The 20539-nt window shown below is 42.0% G+C and overlaps 1 protein-coding gene across 7 annotated transcripts in view; it reads left to right on the plus strand.

Annotated features, from left to right (window-relative positions):
* Positions 1 to 629: 629 nt before the first annotated feature.
* TTL (tubulin tyrosine ligase) overlaps positions 630 to 20539 on the plus strand; it is a 56379-nt gene continuing 36469 nt past the window's right edge. For 3 of the 7 annotated variants that reach the window (XR_007513716.1, XR_007513717.1, XM_049857653.1), the window contains exons 1-3: positions 630 to 1034; positions 3977 to 4055; positions 12342 to 12574. Coding sequence is in view for 5 of the 7 variants with exons in the window: in XM_049857653.1 (XP_049713610.1) it covers positions 878 to 1034; positions 3977 to 4055; positions 12342 to 12574 (469 nt within the window). In the remaining 2 variants the exon portion in view is untranslated. Of the gene's footprint in view, positions 1035 to 1812; positions 3492 to 3957; positions 4056 to 12341; positions 12575 to 20539 lie in introns of all 7 variants that reach the window. The other 4 variants (XM_049857654.1, XM_049857658.1, XM_049857657.1 and 1 more) reach the window with 4 other exon arrangements.

Below are 20539 nucleotides of genomic sequence, written 5' to 3' on the forward strand. Positions count from 1 at the left end.
GCACCAGAGAAGTCTTAAGTCACCACCCCCCCCGGCCGTGCGCCACTCAGGGGGTCTCAGCAGACAGATGAGAAGAGCCCTCGACCCAAACGAATCAACAGCTGCCGGAAAGCTCTCGGTTATCTGCTGTCGTTAAGCAGGAAAAGAAGGGAAGCGGATCTTCACGTGGACACAGGACCTGGCCTTAAAACTTCGTTATTATCCTTAAAACTTCCCTTTGAAACAGCAGATGGAAGAACCGGAAGGAGCCGCGCAAAAAGGGATCTTCCGCTGGCACTGGCCCCCTTGGTTCAGGAGGACGTGCCCCAGTCTTTTTTTCCTCCACTGCAGATTCCAAATGCTGCGGCTAAAACCCCGCCCACCCGCGATCACCCTCAAACCCTTCGCAGCGCCCCGGGCGCTGGCAGGGTGCGGAGGACGCGCGTTGTCCGCGGCCTGCTAGTCCCCTTCCCGGCCGGGCCCCGCCGCGCGGAATCACGGGTTAGGGGCGGGGCGCGCCGGAGGAGGGCGCGGCGTGCAGGCGGCCCTGGTGGCTCAGACGGTGCTGGCGGCTCCGGCGGACGCGCGAGGCCCGGGCGGTGCTGGTGGCTCGGGCGGTGCTGGCGGCTCGGGCGGCGCCGGAGGTGGGCGCGGCGTGCGGGCGGCGCTGGTGGCTCGGGCGGACGCGTGGGGCCCGGGCGTGGCGCCGCTGGGACTGAAAGCGCAGAGGCGCGGCCGGAGCGCGACGGGGGCTGAGTGGTGGCGGAGACCGGGGCGCAGCGGGCTGGGGCGCTGGGGCGCAGCGGGGACGGCGGGGCGGGTTCCACGCTGAGCCGCCGCCTCGCCCGGCTGGTCCCTGTGGCTGCTGCCCGGGGCGCCGGGCGCGCGGCCCTTCGCCATGTACACCTTCGTGGTGCGCGACGAGAACAGCAGCGTCTACGCCGAGGTCTCCCGGCGGCTCCTCGCTACAGGCCACTGGAAGAGGCTGAGAAGGGACAACCCCAGATTTAACCTGATGCTGGGAGAGAGGAACCGGCTGCCCTTCGGAAGACTGGGTGAGCCCTTCCCCACTTCCCGCCCCCCACGGCCCGTTAGAACTGGCGCTTTTGTTTCTAAGGTCATAAATCGTCCCCTCCTTCGTGGCTCGGGCAGATCAAAAATGGATCCGTAAAGGTCCAAACCCTTCGTTTTTAATGCCGTCTCTTAAGTCGGATTCGGGGTCTGAGCCGTGGTGCGGCCACCTGAGGCCGCAGCTGCTTCCTGACAATGGCTCGTGCCTGCAGCCTGGGGGGCGCGGGCCGCCGGGGAGGGGGAGGGAGGCCGCGTGTACCCGGATCCCTCGGACCGACGCCCCCCAATCGGCCAGGTTAACTGGACCCAGCGCAGGGCGGGGCGAGGCTCTTCAGAGCCGGCGGCCGATATTCGACTGCAGTCATTTGCAGCTTTTCTGCGCTGAGGATTCAAGGGACCGAAAACCCTGAGAAATCAGCTACCCAAGACTCAGATAAACTGGCAGGGGATTTGGTAGAGACCTATGGATTCCAAAAGCAGGAGATTCAGAAGTGACCCTAACCCAGGGAAGGGTGACTGATTTTAGCTTTCCTCAGCTTCACCAGAGAACATAATTTCACAGCTGTGGGTTGAATGCTGGAGCCCTGGTGGTGCACTTATTAAGAGGTCGGCTGCTAACCAAAGGGTTGGCAGTTCGAATCCACCAGCCACTCCTTGGAAATCCTATGGGGCAGTTCTCCTCTGTCCTATAGGGTCGCTATGTTTCGGAGTCTACTGGACGGTAACGGGTTTGGCTTTTTTTCGGGTTTGTGTTGAATGCAGGTTTTGCAGGAGGTTGGATTCCTCTCGGCCCCTCATTCCCATTGCCCTGCTCTCTCCCAGGAGGTTACCTTCATTCACATGAAACAGCTGACTCTGCACCACTGTATCCACATGCCAGTCTGACTGATGGGCACAGGAGAAAAGAGGACCAGGGACTTCCTTTTTTAAAGATGTAACCCAGAAGTTTTCTGGATACTCCAGCTCACATCCCATAGACCTGAACATAGCCTCATGACCTCACCTCATTGCACAGTCATCTGGGAAGTACAGCCTCCCTCTGGGTAACTGTGTTCCCTACCAAAATTCAGCTGGGGTGGGAGCCAAATTGTATCCCCGAAGAAGAGAATCAATACTGAGGAAGAGTCATCTCTGCTTTGGAAGGCAGCCCCAAGAGAGCAGTGTTCTATGCCCAGAAAAGGAGAGGGGTTTTAGAAAATAGGTGTGGTTAGAGGTTGGAGAGGTTCCAGGAGCTAAGACTGAAAACAGGCTGTTTGGTCATAGAGTGGAGCCTCGGCGGTGCAGTGGTTAAGCATTCAGCTGCTAAACAAAAGATCAGCAGTTCGAATCCACCAGCCACTCCTTGGAAACCCTATGGGGCAGTTCTACTCTGTCTTATAGGGTCACTTATGAGTCGGAATCGACTTACCAGTAGTGGGTTTGAATGGAGGCTATGTAAAATTGTAATGGATTGGGGCACCAAGTGGTGTTGTGGCATAACATTGGTGAAATTTTTTTGGGAAATGGTACCGAGGATAGCTTTTCCTTGTTATAGAAGTTTACACTACAGAGAGGAAAATGGCCCTTGGTAGTTGTTTGATGTATTATGGTGACTCCATGGAAAGGATAATTTCGACCCCTGGCAATCTCTCGGTACAGGGAATGTGCTTGGAGAGTCCCTTTTATTAAACTGTCTCCTCGGGAAGCCTTCAGCAAAAAAGATCACTTTCCCTGAAAGGAGGAGAAGGAAATTGCTTATAGTTGAAAACATTTATTTTCTCCTGCTCTGCCTGCTGCCCTCCCTGACTTTGCTTACCTTCCTGTTTGGACTTGTAAAAGCTTGGTAGAATCCTAATATTGAAAACAGACAAAAATGGGTCTGCCAGGGCCAAAACGGGTGGTTGCTGGCATTGCTGTGGTGCTCAGTCCCAGGGATAAGGAGCAGAAACCTATAGGGCCTGAATCCTAAACAGGTACCACAAATCTAGTAGATGATCAGTAAATGTTTGATTTTTATGGGTAAGTCCCACAACAAAAATAGTTGCATGCCTGCAACATCAGGGATATTTATCTTTCACTTAAAACGCACTGTGGAAGGCAGGTAGTTCAGGTATGAGTGAGAGCCATTTAATACCTAAGTTAGACTGTATGCTGTTCTCAAATGAATTATTCTTATTTCTGGCAACTCACACTTCCTTAGTTTGGTCTTATTTTGATTTTTGTTATTGAAAATGCAGTGCTTCTTGTTAGGATTTTAAACAAAACTGAGGCTTTGGTGTTTATTTGTATCTTTTCTGCTGTAGTTTGATAGAGGAAGGGGCACACAGTAGGACCTTGTGAAAACGAATTTCCCTTTGGGATGATGCACAGAAGGAAGTTCTCAGGAATTCTGCTTTTATGGGTGTGGCCCCTCCACTCCTTTCCATCACTGCCAGTGGCGCTCCTGGAAGCTTGCTTGAGAGGTAGACATTCTTGAGAACAGCACCATGGTAGCTTTACTTCCTTCCTTGACCACTGTAGAAGGCAAGGTTAAGGCTGCGGAAAGCATGGCTCTATTATAGTGATCTTACTGTACAGAGACACTCATAAGTCTGTAGATGAATTTATTAATCCATATATCCTAAGGGTGGAGTGTAGTGGGGGTCAGAGAAGGGTGAAATAGAAGATACCCCTTATGCCTTCTGCCCTAACAAGAAGAAACAGAGGCAGCAGTAGTCTTTGGCAGACACACGATGTTGATATTACACTCTCTGCTCTGGAGATGGTAAGAATGGCCAGTGGGATCCTGAAAGAGAGGGGGGCCACAAGGACAGCACAACAAAATTGTTCCATTTCTAGCAATCAGTCCTGAAATAGATGAACTGGGCATAAAACAGCTGTCTTCCCTTTTGCATGCTGGTACTGACCTTGCCCTGTTTTCCTTCTGAGCTGCCTCTTTCCTTCATAGGTCATGAGCCTGGGCTGATGCAGTTGGTGAATTACTACAGAGGGGCTGACAAACTGTGTCGTAAAGCTTCTTTAGTGAAGTAAGTGTTTTTTTAAGAGCTGCTTTTTCAATTTTTTACATAAAAGTCTTTAACTTCCATGCTGAAGAACTGAAAAATATGGAATTATTTTTAAAGGGCAAAAATACTTGTATTTAAAAAGCAAACACATAACTGTTCTGGAGCTTCTAAGTGACTTTGATAGCAATCCAAAGCTTTGCTGTCTACTGCCTTTGCTGTCTATTAGGTCAGGCTCCCTAGGGGCAGAACCTGAGACAGGATTTCTTATGTAAGTGATGTATTGGGAGAGGGATCTCAGGAGAAACCTCTCGGGGAGTGGCAGAGGGCAAGGAAAGAAGCCACCAAAAAGGTGGCTTTAGCTGAAGTGTCGCCTCAGCCTGACCTCAGGGATCTCTGCAGTGAAGGGCACTGTCTTAGTTACCTTGTGCTGCCATAACAGAAATACCACAAGTGGCTGGCTTTAAAGAACTGAAATGTATTTCCTTACAGCGGAGACTAAAGGTCCAAATAAGGGCCTTGGCCATGTCATTTCCTTCTCTGAGCCTCTCTCCTGGTTTCTGGTGTCTGCCAACGATCCTGGGCATTCCTTGGTGTTGCTTGGCATCTGTCTTTCCCACTGTGTCTCTGTCTGTTCTGTTCTTTGTATAGCTCAGACGTGATTAGGTTTGGGAGCCACCCTACTCTGCTGTGGACTTATTAACATAACAAAAGAAAAGCCCTATTTTCAAACAGGATCTTATTTATAGGCACAGAGGTTAGGATTTAAACACATTTTGGGGGGAACACAATTCAATCCATAACAGACACCTTAGAGTTGTCATATTTTGAGGCAAGGGGACCAGGCTCCTGTACGCCAGTATCAGTCAGTCATTGGCTATAAGGAAAGGTGGAGGACATAGGCTTCCAGGCATTTCTGGGCAAGAGCAGGTCCCAGGAGAAGGAGTGCGAGCAAGCCCTGGACAGCCAACTCTCACAGCAGCAAGGGGTCCCCTCAGAAAGGAGATTTAGGCAGGGGTTAACAGTGTCTGCTTCACTGCCTACATCTGAGCAATTGGGTTAGGACTCGGCACCACAAACAGTGTCATGAGGCAGAAGGAACCAGTCCTATACGGGGACTGAGATCTGGGTCAGCAGCTTGGGTTTTAGCTCCAGATCTTCCTTTTATCACCTTGGAAAAATTTCCTCATCCCTCTAAGCCTCAGTACGTCCCTTGTGAGGTGGTTGTGAGGATTAAATGAAGTGATGTGTGTAAATCGGGCAGCACAGTGGCCTGGTACACAGTATCTGACTTTGTGCCTTTGTTTCCTTCTCTGTAAAATGGGGATAATAATAGTAACTACCTCAGGGACTTTGTGCCTTTGTTTCCTTCTCTGTAAAATGGGGATAGTTACAGTGAGGATTAATTCAGCTAATTTCTGCCATTGAATAATGCTTGTCTCATAGTTTACACCATATAAGTGAAAGCTCTTCTGAATATTATTCTTACTGTTATTGCTATTGCCACTGCTGTAATTGCTATCATTTCAGTAGGTAAGCACCAGGTGTGGACCCTAAAATCAGAGCTGTAATAAAAAAAAAAAAAAAAAATTTTTTTATAAGTCTTAAGTATTCTTCCCATGATGACTAGTGGACATGGGTGTTGCTAAAGAGGTCATTTAGGTAAGATGACTCTGGAAGAGAGGACTCAGTGCAAAATGTCTTTTCCCACTAGCATTTCTTTCTGGGCTCTCCATGTTTGACTAGGTTGAGCGTTAATAGGAATGTGTCTGCCTTTTTGTTCACACTCACTAGCCCCAGTAATTTATGCACCCAGTCTTCTCGGGGATCTGTTTTCATGATTCACCAGCTGCTCCTCCAGGAGGGCGAGGCTTCCTGAAGTCTTCTTATTATGTATTGGGATGCAGACTGTTTCATCAGAATCTGGTGTACAGGTGGGGGTAACATGAATGTTTGTCCAGATGATTCTTTTAGAAATATGTGTAAAATGCTTATTCAGTCTTTTTTCTACTACAAATTTTTTCTCTAAAGGTAGAAGTTTTGGTTTTATAAGTAGGAAGCAGAGGATGTTGTAAAAAGAAAAAATAATGTTATACATATTTGCATATTTAGTAGCTCTGATGAGATGGAGTGTGTTCAGGTCCTAGAGTTACAGCCAGGTCTGATAGGTATCCAGACCTCCAGAACCTTGGACACTTAGCCACTCTGCATCTCACTGTCCCATCTGTAAAATGGGAATGATAGTGATAATACCCGCTCTTGGTCCCTAAGTGGTATGTGACATGATCTCTCATGGCACTTTGTAAATGGCGATATGATTTATGTGGGCTAGGGCTTGTTACCATTCTCATAGTCTTCCCTCACTCTCTCAGGTATCTTCTGAGAAAAAAAGAAATCTTCTGAGGGGCTATAGTAATTCCATGAGATGACACTTCCCTTTGCCGTTTTCTCTGGCTTCTATAATTTGTATGATTTGAAAGGACTCTAAAGAGTTGGAAATATCTCTCATTTTAGTAGGACAAAATGGTAACTCAGAGAGGATAGCCATGTTGTTTGTGACCACAGAAGTTAGTGCTGGGCCAGGATGGTCCTGATCTGTACAAATGGGATCCAGGGGCAGTGTGACCAGGCATCCCTCAGAGGGATTCCCAGAGCATTGGTGAGGTTGTGCAGCCAGCGGCTTCCTCCTGTCAGTTCAGTGAATTTCAGAAATTCATCAAAGCCCCAAAGCCCTAGGCTTGGAGCCCTGAAGGGCCTTTCTTTCCCTGATCCAGTTGGGAGACCTCCTTTTCTCTTGTGAGTGTTTGTTCTTTGTAGATGTATTGAATAAATCTCTCTTTGCAGTTGCTTTCAAACGGGCTTATAATAGAAAAATGCAAAGGGCTTCCTGCCGACTAAATGGTTTCCAAAAGAAGGCCATCCTACAGAGCAGCCATGTCCAACAGAAATAGAAAGCTACCCACACGTATCATTTTAAATTTCCCATTTTTTTTCAGTTGCTGTCAAGCCACATTTTAAAAAGCACAAAGAAACAGGTACACTTATTTTTAATAGTATATTTCATTTAACCCAATAAATTCAAATTATTGTGTGTAATCAATGTAAAAAATAGGTTCCCAATCAAAAGGGAGAAAATGCAGTAAAGCATTGCATATTCCCATGGAATCCGGACTTTCTAGAGCAATGGAGGCAGGGTGAACCCATGAAAACTATTGCTCTGAGATAATCTTTAGACCTTAAGCCAAAAAATATCCCCTGAAGTCCTCTAAAAACCAAACAGTAGCTTGGCTTAACTAGCAAAGAATGTCTGCCTTGAGCATTGTACTCTTTTAAGAACTGTCTGTATGGGATCAAACTGACAATAACAGCTCGAAAGATTAGATAGGAAACTTAGGGGCAGTGAGTTTATATTAATGTGAGAGAAACAATTCAGAAAAGGAAAGTGAGAATGGTTGCACAACTTGAAGAATGTAATCAATGTCCTTGAATTGTATGCATAGAAAATGTTGAATTAGCGTATGTTCTACTGTGTATATTCTCAACAACAAAAATGAAATAATTTTTAAGAGATAAAAATGACTAATGAGATTTTACTTTTTTTATTCTGAGTCTTCAAAATCTATTGTATTTTTATATTTACAGCACTTCTTCCTTTAGACACTAAATTTTCACTGGAAATAACTTGATCTATATTTTGATTTCATGAAAATTTATGGTCGAAAAAGCAGCTTTACATACCCAGGTTATTCTCAGGTAAAAGGTTTTCGGTAACTAAACTGAATACCAAAAAGTCAGTTTACCTCTGGCACTCGCATCCACATTGACAAAACCCATTCACCATTTTTAGAAGAATTGATTTGATGTTGAACCAGAAGCGTATCAGTTTCAAAACGATGTCTGTCAAAGTTAAGTAAATTCACCAACACTTGTGTCAGCTTAGTATCATTACGGTCAAATTCAGAGTGGTATTGAGCGTTGAGACAAAATATACCTCAACTCTGAATTTATCAATAACAAAGCATTTTGAAAATTTCTCTTTGGTTTTTGTCTTTTGTAATTAAGATCTTCATGCTGAGTCATGCTAGAAAAATGTGTAAGGTCATTATTGGTTTATATTATAACAAGTCATTATTGGCTTATACTTAGACAAGTATAAATTCTCATACTTGTCTAAGTCACAAATAAGCTTTTCCCTTGCTTGGAGCTTTAAATTTATCTTGTTCATGTACAGTGTGATATAGATAAGAAAATGTTAAAGGACAATGCTATTTTTAATCTTTGATTATTGAATGCAGTAATGAATTATTGAACAAAAATAATGCTTTGGCAAGCATCCCTTTTATTTCAAGGAAATCTGAATTGGAGTTAACAGTACAATATATCTTTGTACAACTCTTCCATGACTTAGTGATCGCTGGCAAAGGACACAGTATTATTAAATTCATTGTGTTCTGTTTCTTTCAACAGTTCCATGAACTGGTGAATTACTGTAGCATTTACAAGTATGTACTGAATCATTTTAACAATTGTATCCCTGACACTTTCCAAACATCTACTTCAGAAAACTAAGTTCAGATGTTTTCACAATATATCACACAGTAGAATGAAGCAGTAAGGGAAACATCAGTCTCTTGAAGATCACAGTAAATCTGTATTTTAAGCTAACCTAGCTGAAGCACTTGCTTTTATTCTCAAGTCGTGATAGAAACTAATTTTTTGTATGGAGATAAAATTCTTCATTGACTGGTAAAAAAGATTTTAAAATATCTCTACCACCAGTTTGATTTTCTTTTTTTTTAAGTCTGCAATTTGACAATACTGCATATATTTGGAAGGCCTTTGAGACAAGATATACCTCAAGTATTGATTGGGCAGTGTTTCTTATGTCACATGATTCATCTAAAGATAAAGAAAAGTATTTACAGTATTCAAATTTTGAATCAAATTAATTTTTGGTATTGCTAGAAAGCCTTTGTACTCATTGGCCGTTGTGGCTAAATTGAGGATCTTTCACTTTTTCTAAAATATCTTTTTTAGTCTCTTCCTCAAAATTTCTTTCACTCTTTCTACATCTAAAATGATTTTCATTTTTATGCAAGAACCCAAGCCATTTTGTAGCTGACCAAAGTTATAAGTTCAGATCCTATTAAAAATTTGTTTTAAAAAAATTTTATTAGAAATTTAATTCTGATTTTATCTATTTTTTCCTTTTTTTTTTAAATTGAACTTTAGATGAAGGTTTGTAGGACAAACTAGTTTCTTATCAAACAGTTAATACATACAATGTTGTATGACATAGGTTAACAACCCCAAGACATGTCAGCACTCTCCCTTCTCAACCCTGGGATCCCTATTACTGGCTTTACTGTTCCCTCCTACCTTCCAGTCCCCACCCCAGGGCTTGTAAACCCCTTTGGTCTTGTTTAGTTCCATGGGCCTGTTCAATCTCTAGCTGAAGGATGAACCTCAGGAGCTGAAAGGGTGTCCGGGGGCCATACTCTCAGGGTTTCTCTAGTCTCTGTCAGGCCAGCAAGTGTGGTCTTTCTTTTTGAGTTAGAATTTTGTTCTACATTTTTCTCCAGTTCTATCCAGGACCCTCTATTGTGATCCCTGTCAGAGCAGCCAGTGGTGGTAGCTGGGCACCATCTAGTTGTACTGGACTCAGCCCGGTGGAGGCCATGGTAGATGTGGTCCATTAGTCCTTTGGACTAATCTTGCCCTTATGTCTTTAGTTTTCTTCATTCATTCTTGCTCCCAAAGAGGTGAGACCAGTGGAGTATCCTAGATGGCTGCTCACAGACTTTTAAGACCCCAGACACTACTCAGCAGAGTGTAGAACATTTTCTTTATAAACTACGTTATGCCAATTGAGCTAGATATTCCCTGAGACCAGGGTCCTCACAGCCCTCAGCCCAGCAATTCAGTCCCTCAGGGAGTTTGGATGTGTCTGTAGAGCTACCATGGTCCTGCCACTAATTTTATCAATTCTTTTTTTTGACTCCTGAGTGGAAACTGCTTATTAAATTCACTATGCATTTGCTGAAAATGTCTTTTACACAGCAGATAAATCACTTTTTCCTTTTGCTCTGCCATAGCAAATTGCAGTTGCCGTTCACTGTGAGATTTGTGGCATACCTTCTTGCCAGTCCTTTTCTTCTTCTTCTTCTCTTCTGGTTATAGTACTAGCTTCTGCATCTCCACTGGATCCTGCATTAGTTTTATGCTTTCGTTTTAAATTTAAGGATTTGTCCATACTTATTTTTATCTAGGAAAATAATTATATTTCACTTTAGTTACCAAACGCAGTGAAATATAATTATTTTTTTTGGATAACAGATAAGTAATTATATCTAATTATTTAAATTAAAAAAAATTACATTTTCCTTTAGTTACCAAGAAAACCCTAGTGGCGTAGTGGTTAAGTGTTATGGCTGCTAACCAAAAGGTTGGCAGTTCGAATCCACCAGGCGCTCCTTGGAAACTCTACTCTGTCCTATAGGGCCACTGTGAGTCGTAATCAACTTGATGGCAATGGGGTTGGGTTTTTTTTGTTGTTTGTTTTACCAATTTTGATTTATGTAGCTATCACTGTAACTTGTGCTGTCTGCGTAATAAACACATTATGATGTTACATCAATACATAAAAAAAAGCCATTTGAACTAAATCAATCTATTATCCCTGTCTAGATAAGTGGTATGTTTTTGTGTAACACCTGAACCAAGCATGCACCCAAGACACACACTGCAATACAACAGCATTATCTTTAGCAAAGCGGTGAAATGCCACTCTACCAGAATGATAATGGTGTGCTTGATGAAAAAAGTATTTGCACTGCTTCAGTTTTTAAATTAAAAAGTGAGATTTAGAATTCCATTGCTCAATTGCATTGGCCACATTTCAAGTACTCAGCAACCACGTGTGGCTACTGGCCATCATATTGGATTGTGCAGATATAGAGTCTTTCAGTGAGTTAGAAATTAGTATTTTTATTTTGTTGTTGCTTTGAGTTCAAGTAACTTTCAAATTCTGTTGACCTTAACTTTAAAAGAGCTTTATTTTTATCTCCAAGTTGGTTTGTTTTTATTTTTCATTATTTCTGTTACTTGTTCATAGACTGGGTTTTGCAGGTGAATGGTACCACAGGCTTAGCATTGACAGTTCTGCCCGAGATAGAACAGGCACAGCTGAGGGAAGGCTTGTGCATCCTTTGGTAGGTTCCTCCCTGGCTCTTTGATTTCTGCAGAGCAGGTGTCAGTACAGAGTTAGGAGTTCTGGGCTTGAATCCTGGCTGTGTTATTTACTACATTTGTGATCTTGGGAAATTTGCTTAAATTCTCTGTGACCCAGTTCCTAATTTGTGAAATGTGATGCTTGTGCCAGCTGCTCTGTGAGTGTGCCTAGAGAGTATGGTATTTTTACACACATAACGTGTGCCTTTATGTTTGTTTGCCAGCCGCACGCCCACCCCTGTGAGGTATTTTCATGAGCACTGCCTTGTCCATTTTTTTTTTAAATGTTGCTTTTAAAAAAATTAGCATAGCACGCTTACAAAAATACCTCAGGGGTGGGGTGGTTGACAAACAAACTTACAAGGCACACTTTTTTGCGTTAAAATACAGTCGCTATAATGGTAAGCCCTTGATGAGCTTGAGCTTTTATGTTTGTTAAGAGCCTTGCTCAAGGCTTGACTTTATCTTCCATTATGTTATGTTCTTTTGGGAAGAGAGGGCACGTTTATTTATGCCTTCTGGCATCCCGTGTCCTGTAGAAAGGTTTCTTGTTTATTCTGTCACTAAAGCCAGGATGAGCTAAAAGAAAGAAATGAAGGTCTGAATTAAGTCTTTAGATAATTCAGATTCCTAAATAGCCTTTCCCTCTAGAAGGTTGGCGCCAAGATAGTATCTTTACTAGTTATCCAATTATTTTCCTCAGTTTTCCGCTTCGGTTTTTAGTGTGGATCTGGCTCAGTCATACTTACTGAAAAATGTTTGTTTAGGATTACTTCAAGTTAAGTTTCCTTAGAGATGCATTTTAAAAGGAGCTAATGTTCTGGGCATTAAGTTCCCTTTTGAATTAACTGGCACATGTCTTTAAGGTTGCATCTAACAGCCATTCACTGCCCAGTGGTACCTTACAGCTCTCCTCAGGGAAGCCAAGAGCAAATATCGGGACTAGAAGACAGCGCAGGCCCTGGCCACCCCTGCCTCCTTACAGACTTCTGAGGGAAAGCACTGACCTTTCTGAATAGAACTTATTCTGGACAGATTGCAGTAAGAGTGGAGACTGACTGTCTGTCTGTCATCTGCCAGGTTGATTAAAACAAGCCCGGACCTGTCCGAGTCCTGCACGTGGTTCCCTGAGTCCTATGTCATATATCCAACTAATCTCAAGACTCCAGTTGCTCCAGCACAGAATGGAATCCACCCACCAATCAATAACTCAAGGACAGATGAAAGAAAATTCTTCCTGGCTTCTTACGACAAGAAGAAAGAGGGTGGAGAAGGCAACATTTGGATTGCAAAGTCATCAGCTGGTGCCAAAGGTGAGTTGGCATTGCATTCCCCTTCTCCCTTCCCATCACGCTTTGTTCAGACCACACAGCAGATATGATGAATGACCCTACTCTAATCAGAATCCTCAAGGGTAGAGATCACGTCAATATTACGTAGTTCTAAATACCCATCTGGCTACTGATAACTTGTGAATGTATATCTCCAGTCTAGGTCTTTCATCTTGAGTACCAGATTGTCTTTGACATCTCTAACATTCCCAATACAGAACTTTTCATCTACTTCTCAACCAGACCCACCCCAGCCTGCAACTCTTTATTCTTTCCCACTTAGTAAATGATCCCACTATTCACCCGTCTCTGAAGCCCAAAACCTAGAAGTCATTCTTAACTGCTCTTTTCTTTACAGTCCATACTTAATGCATCAGTAAGTTTTGCTGGCTCCACCTTCAAAATACATTCTGAACTAGACTTTTCTTGCCATTTTCACAGCTCCCACTCTCAGTCAGAGCTGGCGTTCTCTACAGTCTATGTAATCCACTGCCTCCTCACTGTCTCCCTCACGGCAGTTCTCTTAGCCAGAGTGATGCTTTTCAATCGTGGTCATGTAACTCCCCGTTCACCACTTACCAGCTGGTGTCCCAATGCAATTAGAATAAATTCCAGATTCCTGATGGTGGCCCAGACCATTTGGCGTTTGCCCCATCTCTCATTTCATTTCCTTCTATTCTTGGCCTTGCTCATTCTACTGCAGCCAAAGTCTGCCTGTCTTCCTAATATTCCAGACTTGTTTTTAAGTGCATCAGTTTTTCTTCAATTTAAGTGCATCAGTTCTTCTTCAATTTTCATTGTCCAGCTTTCATGTACATATGAGGTAATTGGAAAGACCATGACTTGGGGTCAGGCTCACCTAAGTCATCGAAGTGACATATTTGCTTTTTAACACTAAAGAGGTCTTTTGCAGCAGATTTGTCCAATGCAATATGTCATCTGATTTCCAGGCTGTTGCACCCACGAGCATTGATTGTTGAAATTCTTGACAACTTAAGCATTGTTGTTGTTGCTGGGTGCCATTGAGTTGATTCAGACTCATACTGACCCTACAGGACAGGGCAGAACTGCCCCACAGGGTTTCCAAAGAGCGGCTGGTGGATTTGAACTGCCAACCTTTTGGTTAGCAGCTGAGCTCTTAACCACTGCAGCACTAGGGCTCCAACAACTTCAGTAGACACCCAGTATTCCAGATCCTTCCTGTGGATTTAGGTTTGGAGTTAGGATGGTCATTATGAGGACACCATATGTCAAGGAGCCTTGACTGGAATGAAAACCTGGTGTAGGGTAGGGCTCTTAGCCGAAGGACCTGTCAAGTCATGGCAGTGATTCCACCTGGGTGGTCCCTAGACTGTCACCAGGATAAGACAGAGTGGCACCAATTGGCAGGGAGACATGGAAAGAGAATAAAATGCCCAACAAACAAAAAAATTTGCTTTAGCAGTTGAGATCAGAGGTCTGTATTCATTTTGTTTGGGAACTACAAAATGAAACTAATAGGATGAAGTAATGAATTTTATTCTTGTTAAGTATATATTTAGAACTTGCTAAATGCTCGGTATAGTTGGATTAATCTTCAAAATATATCCAGAATGCAGCCACTTTTGACCATTTCTACTGCCCATTTCTGATCTTAGCTATTTCACCTCTCACCTGGAGCATTGCCGTCCCTTTCCTCCTGCTCTTGGCCCTGCCCCGGAGTCTGTACACAACACAGAGTCAGATTCTATTAAAGCAGAAGTCACACCACGTCGTATATGTGCTTGGTGCTGTCTCTCCAATGCCAGGACAACATCTGGCACATAACAACATTCAATATATGTATTGAATGAATGAATGAGTGAAAGAAAGAATGAGTAATTGACGACACAAGGATAAACGAGACAGCCATGATCTCGTTCTCTCATGGATCCACATGTTAGTCAGGAAGAAGCTTAATGATCCATCTATTTCCAGATAAGCTGAAAGTTGAGATGAAAACAAAGAACAAAAAAGATTGTGACCTTGAAGTTCCTTAAAGATTTCAAAAGTTTCTTCATAATTTCCGAAGGTTTAATTAGTGAGGATGTGAACAAATAAATAAATTCAGTTGACAGACACATGGAAACATACCCCACTAGTCATCCAAAACGCGCAAAATAATTGTGAATTTAAAGGGACATTTTATACCTACGAAATAAAATTTAAAACACCTTTCAGTGTTTTAATTTAAGTTTAATTCAGTTTTATTTATTTAATTTAATTCAGTGTTTTATTCAGTTGCTGAATAGCTTGTGGTGAACTATACTCTGTTGGTGGCCACATGCAGCCCTTGGAAAAACCAGTGAGATAACACAAGCAAGACCCATAAAGACTTTATATGCTTTGGCCGAGTAATCATATTCTTGAAAACTTACTCCAAGGAAATAATTAAAAATAAACAAGCATGATCTACAGCAAGGGTGTTTTCCACTGTGGTGGTGTTAGGTAGCGTCAAGCCAGTTCAGACTCAGGGAGACCCTGTGTACAACAAAATGAAACACTCCCTGATCCCGTGCCATCCTCACAATCACTGTTATGCTTAAGGCCATCGTTGCAGCCACTGTGTGAATCCATCTCATTGAGGGTCTTCCTCTTTTTCTCTGACCCTCTAACTTTACCGATCACTATGTGCTTCCCCAGGGACTGGCCTTTCCAGGTAATATGTCCAAACTATGTGATAGTCTTGTCATCCTTGCTTCTAAGGAGCATTCTGGCTGTACTTCTTCCAAGACAGATTTGTTCGTTCTTCTGGCAACACCATAATTCAAAGGCATCAGTTCTTCGGTCTTCCCTATTCGTTGTCCAGCTTTCACATGCTTATGAAGTGATCGAAAACACCATGGCATGGGTCAGGCACACCTTAGTCCTTAAAGTGACATTTTTGCTTTTTAACACTTTAAAGAGGTCTTTTGTAACAGGTTTGCCCAATGCAGTGCATCGTTTGATTTCTTGACTGCCGCTTCCATGGGCATTGACTGTAGATCCAAATAAAATGAAATCCTTGACAACTTCAGTCTTTTCTCTGTTTATCATGATGTTGCTTATTGGTTCAGTTTTGAGGATTTTTGTTTTATGTTGAGATGTAATCCATACTGAAGGCTGTAGTCTTCGATCTTCATCAGTAACTTTCAGGAAGCAAGGTTGTGTCATCTGCATATCACAGATTGTTAATGAGGTTTCCTCCAGTCCTGATGCCCCGTTCTTCATATAGCCCATCTTCTCAGATTATTTGCTCAGCATACAGATTGAATAAGTATGGTGAAAGGATACAACCTTGGTGCACACCTTTCTTAACTTGAAACCACGCAGTATCCCCTTTGTTCGAACAACTGCCTCTTGGTCTAAGTACAGGTTCCTCATGAGCACAATTAAGTGTTCTGGAATTCCCATTCTTCACAATATTATCCATAATTTGTGATCTACACATTTTAATGCCTTTGCATTGCTTAGTCCATAAAACACAGGTAAACATCTTGCTGGTATTCTCTACCTTCAGCCATGATTCATCTGACATTAGCAGTGATATCCCTTGTTTCGTGTCCTTTTCTAAATCTGGCTTGAGCTTCTAGCAGTTCTTTGTCAATGGACTGCTGCAACAGCTTTTGTATGACCTTCAGAAAAATTTTGCTTGTGTGTGATATAAATGATCAATAATTTCTGCATTCTGTTGGATCACCTTTCTTTGGAATGGGTATAAATATGGATCTCTTCCAGTCGGTTGGCCAGGTAGCTGTCTTCCAAATTTCTTGGCATAGACAAGTGAGCACTTCCAGCGATGCATCCGTTTCTTGAAACATTGCAATTGGTATTCTGTAGATTCCTGCAGTCTTGTTTTTCACCAGTGCCTTCAGTACAGTGTAGACCTCTTCCTTCAGTACCACCAGTTTTTGATCATATGCTGCCTCCTGAAATGGTTGAATGTCTGCCAGTTCTTTTTGGTACAGTGACTCTATGTATTCCTTCCCTCTTCTTTTGATGCTTCCTGTGTCGTTTAGTATTTTGCCCATAGAATCCTTTGGTATTGCAATGCGAGGCTTGAATTTTTTCTTCAGTTCTTTCAGCTTAAGAAGTGCCAAGTGTGTTCTTCCCTTTTGGTTTTCTAACTCCAGGCCTTTGTAATTTTATTATAATACTTTGTCTTCTTCGAGCTGTCCTTTGAAATTTTCTGTTAGGTCTTTTACTTCATCATTTCTTCCTTCTGCTTTAGCTGCTGTACCTTCAAGAGTAAGTTTCAGAGTCTCTTCTGACATCCATTTGGGTCTTTTCTTTCTTTCCTGTCTTTTTAATGACCTCTTGCTTTCTTCATGTGTGATGTCCTTGATGTCATTCCACAACTCGTCTGGTTTTTGGTGCTTAGTGTTCAGTGCATCAAATCTGTTCTTGAGATGGTCGCTAAATTCAGGTAGGATATACTCAAGGTCATACTCTGGTTCTTATGGACTTGTTTTAATTTTCTTCAGCTTCGTCTTGAACTTGCATATGAGCAATTGATGGCTGTGTTCCATAGTTGGCCCCGACGTTGTTCTGACTATGATGTTGAGCTTTTCCATCATCTTTTTCCATAGAGAGTCAATTTTATTCCTTTATATTCCATCTTGCAAGGTCCACGTGCCTCATCATTGCTTATATTGTTGAAAAAAGGTATTTGCAATGAAGAAGTCATTGGTCTTACAAAATTCTGTCATGCGATCTCCAGCATCATTTGCATCACCAAGGCCATATTTTCCAACTACCAATTCTTCTTTTTTTCCATCTCTCACATCTAATCATCAGTAATTACCAATGCATCTTGATTACATGTTTGATCAATTTCAGACTGTAGAAGTTGGTAAAAACCTTCAATTTCTTCATCTTTGGCCTTAGTGATTGGTGCATAAATTTGAATAATAGTCGTATTAACTGGTCTTCCACGTAGGTGTATGGATATTATCCTATCACTGACAGCATTGTACTTCAGACTAGATCTTGAAATGTTCTTTTAGACAGTGAATGTGACACCATTCCTCTTCGATTTGTCATTCCCGGCATAGTAGACCACATGACTGCCTGATTCAAAATGGCCAATACCAGTTCATTTCAGCTCACTGATGCCTAGAATATTGATGTTAATGTATTTCATTTCATTTTTGTCAACTTTCAATTTTCCTAGATTCATACTTCGTACATTGCACATTCCAATTATTAATGGATATTTGCAGCTGTTTCTTCTCATTTTGAGTTGTACCACATCAGTAGATAAAGGTCCAAAAAGCTTGACTCCATCCACGGCATTTAGATCGACTCTACATTGAGGAGGCAGCCCTTCCTCAGTCATATTTTGAGTGCCTTCCAACCTGAGGGACTCATCTTCCAGCACGGTATCAGTCAGCACTCCTCTGCGATTCATAAGGCTTTCACTAGCCAGGTTCTCGGAAGTAGACTGCCAGGTCCATCTTCCCAGTCTGTCTCAGTCTGGAAGCTCTACAGAAACTGGTCCACCATGGGTACCCCCGCCGATATTTGAAATAACTGGTGACAAAGCTTCCAGTATCACAGCAACACTCAAGTTTGTCAGTACGACAAACTGACAGACCTGTGGTGGTTACTGCTATGTTATCTGTAATAGCAAAATATTATTTAGAAATAACCTTATTATTCAGCAATCATTGAACACATTTGTAATTTTTTTTTTTACATCAACACAGTGGGATATTTTTTAGTCACTAACAGTTGTCATGTTATTGTAAAAACTGTCAATATATTTATGATAAAAAGTGATAAAGGTTTATGAAATGAGTTCGTTTGCCTAGACCGGTCTTGGCCCATGTGTAAAGGAAGGTAATATAAAGAAATAATAATTAGGAAATAAGATTATGGTAACTTTTCCAGTTTTCTCTAATTGTATGTTTTTTCAATGGGTATAGTTTTTTAGTTATTATCCACCTCTCTCCTTACCATCTTCCCATTGTTTTTTCTACCTTCTGTTGTTGTTACTAGGTATAGTCGAGCTGATTTCAACTCAGAGTGACCCCACGTGAAAGACAAGAGCGGACCCATAGGGGTTTCTAGGCTGTAACCTTTGCAGGAGCCAGATTGCCAGGTCTTTCTCCTGCAGAGCTGCTGAGTGGGTTTGAACTGCCAGCCATTTGGTTAGCAGCTGACCGCTTAACTATTGAGCCACCAGGGCTCCTTTCTTTCCTCCCTGCTGTCGAATCAATTATATTAATTTTTAATGAGATAGTTTATATAAGGAAAATAAGTTTGGAAAGTATGGGAGGGAATGGGGCAGAGCATGAAAAGCAGGGCACCAGTAGGTGGTAGAGATCATTTCAGGGCATTAGCAGGAAGTTGGTGGGCGTCTTTATTATGGTAAGAATACACATAACGAAACATACACCATCTCAACAGTTCCACCTGCTCTGTTTGGTAACATTGATTACATTCTTAAGTTGTACAACCATTCTCTCTATCCTTTTTTTGTAGACATAGATAAACTCCTTCTAGAATTCATATGGAAAAGCATAGGCCCTAGAATAGCTTAAAGAATCTTGAGAGGAAAACAAAAGTAATAAAGTGGAAGGAACCACTCTAGCTAATATTGAAAACCAATTATCATTGAATCAATTCTGACTCATGGCAACTGCATGTGTGTCAGAGTAGAACTGTGCTCCACAGGGTGTTTAATGGCTGATTTTTTAGAAGTAGATCTCCGGACCTTTTTTCTGAGGCACCTGTCAGTGGACTTGAACTGCCAACCTTTTGGTTAGCATCCGAGCATTCAACTATTTGCACCACCTGAGGACTCCACCAGATATTAAGATGTGCTATATATAAGGTCACTATGAGTCAGAATTGACTTGATGGCACTGGGTTTGGTTTGGTTTAGTTTTTACATAGCTATGGGCTATGAGTTGGAATCGACTCGACGGCACTGGGAACCAGTACACCGTGGTATTGGTGAAGGGGTGGAAACGTAAATCAGCAGCACAGAATAAAAAACTTGAGAAATAGACCTACACACATATGTCCATCTAATTTTTTGGCAGTGGCACAAAGAGAAATTCAATAGAGGAGGGATAGATTTTTCAACATATTGGTACTGAGACAAATGGATATCCATAGGCAAAAAAAAAATGAACTTCAACTTAAACCTCATACTATATAAAAATTAACTCAAAGTGGATCACAGACTTAAATGTAAAAGATAAAATCAAGAAAAATAATTGGAGAAAATCTTTGGAATCTAGGGCTAGGCAAACAGCTCTTAAACTTGACACCAGAAGTATAACCCATAAAAGTAAAAATTGATAAATTGGACCTCATCAAAATTAAAAATGCTCGATCTGTGAAAGATCCTTTTAAGAGTATGAAAAGACAAACTACAGATTTGAGGAAATACTTGAAAACCACAAATCTGACAGAAGACTCATGTCTAGAATATTTAAATAACTCTCAAAACTCGACAGCAAAAAATCAAGCAATCCAATTAGAAAATGGGCAAAAGGCATAAAAATATATTACACCAAAGAGGCTGTAAAGATGGAAAATAAGCACACGAAAAGATTTTCAATATCATTAACCATTACTCACTGCCGTCGACTTGATTCTGACTCATAGCAACCTTATAGGACAGAATAGAACTGCCCCATGGAGTTTCCAAGGAGCGCCTGGTGGATTTGAACTGCCGTCCTCAGCAGCTGTAGCACTTAACCACTACGCCACCAAGGTTTCCCATTAACCATTAAGAAAAAAAATAGGGAGATGCAAATTAAAATCCTAATGAACCATCACTGCTTTGCTATTAAAATGACTAAAATAAAAAATAGCAACACCAGCAACTGCTAGCAAGGATGGGGAGAAACTGAATCACTCATCATTACTGGGGGGGAATGTTACATAGTACAGCCTCTCTGGCATTTGTTATAGAACTAACCCTGTAACTACCAA

This window comes from Elephas maximus, chromosome 17, assembly GCF_024166365.1.
Source record: "Elephas maximus indicus isolate mEleMax1 chromosome 17, mEleMax1 primary haplotype, whole genome shotgun sequence".
NCBI classification, from domain to species: domain Eukaryota; kingdom Metazoa; phylum Chordata; class Mammalia; order Proboscidea; family Elephantidae; genus Elephas; species Elephas maximus.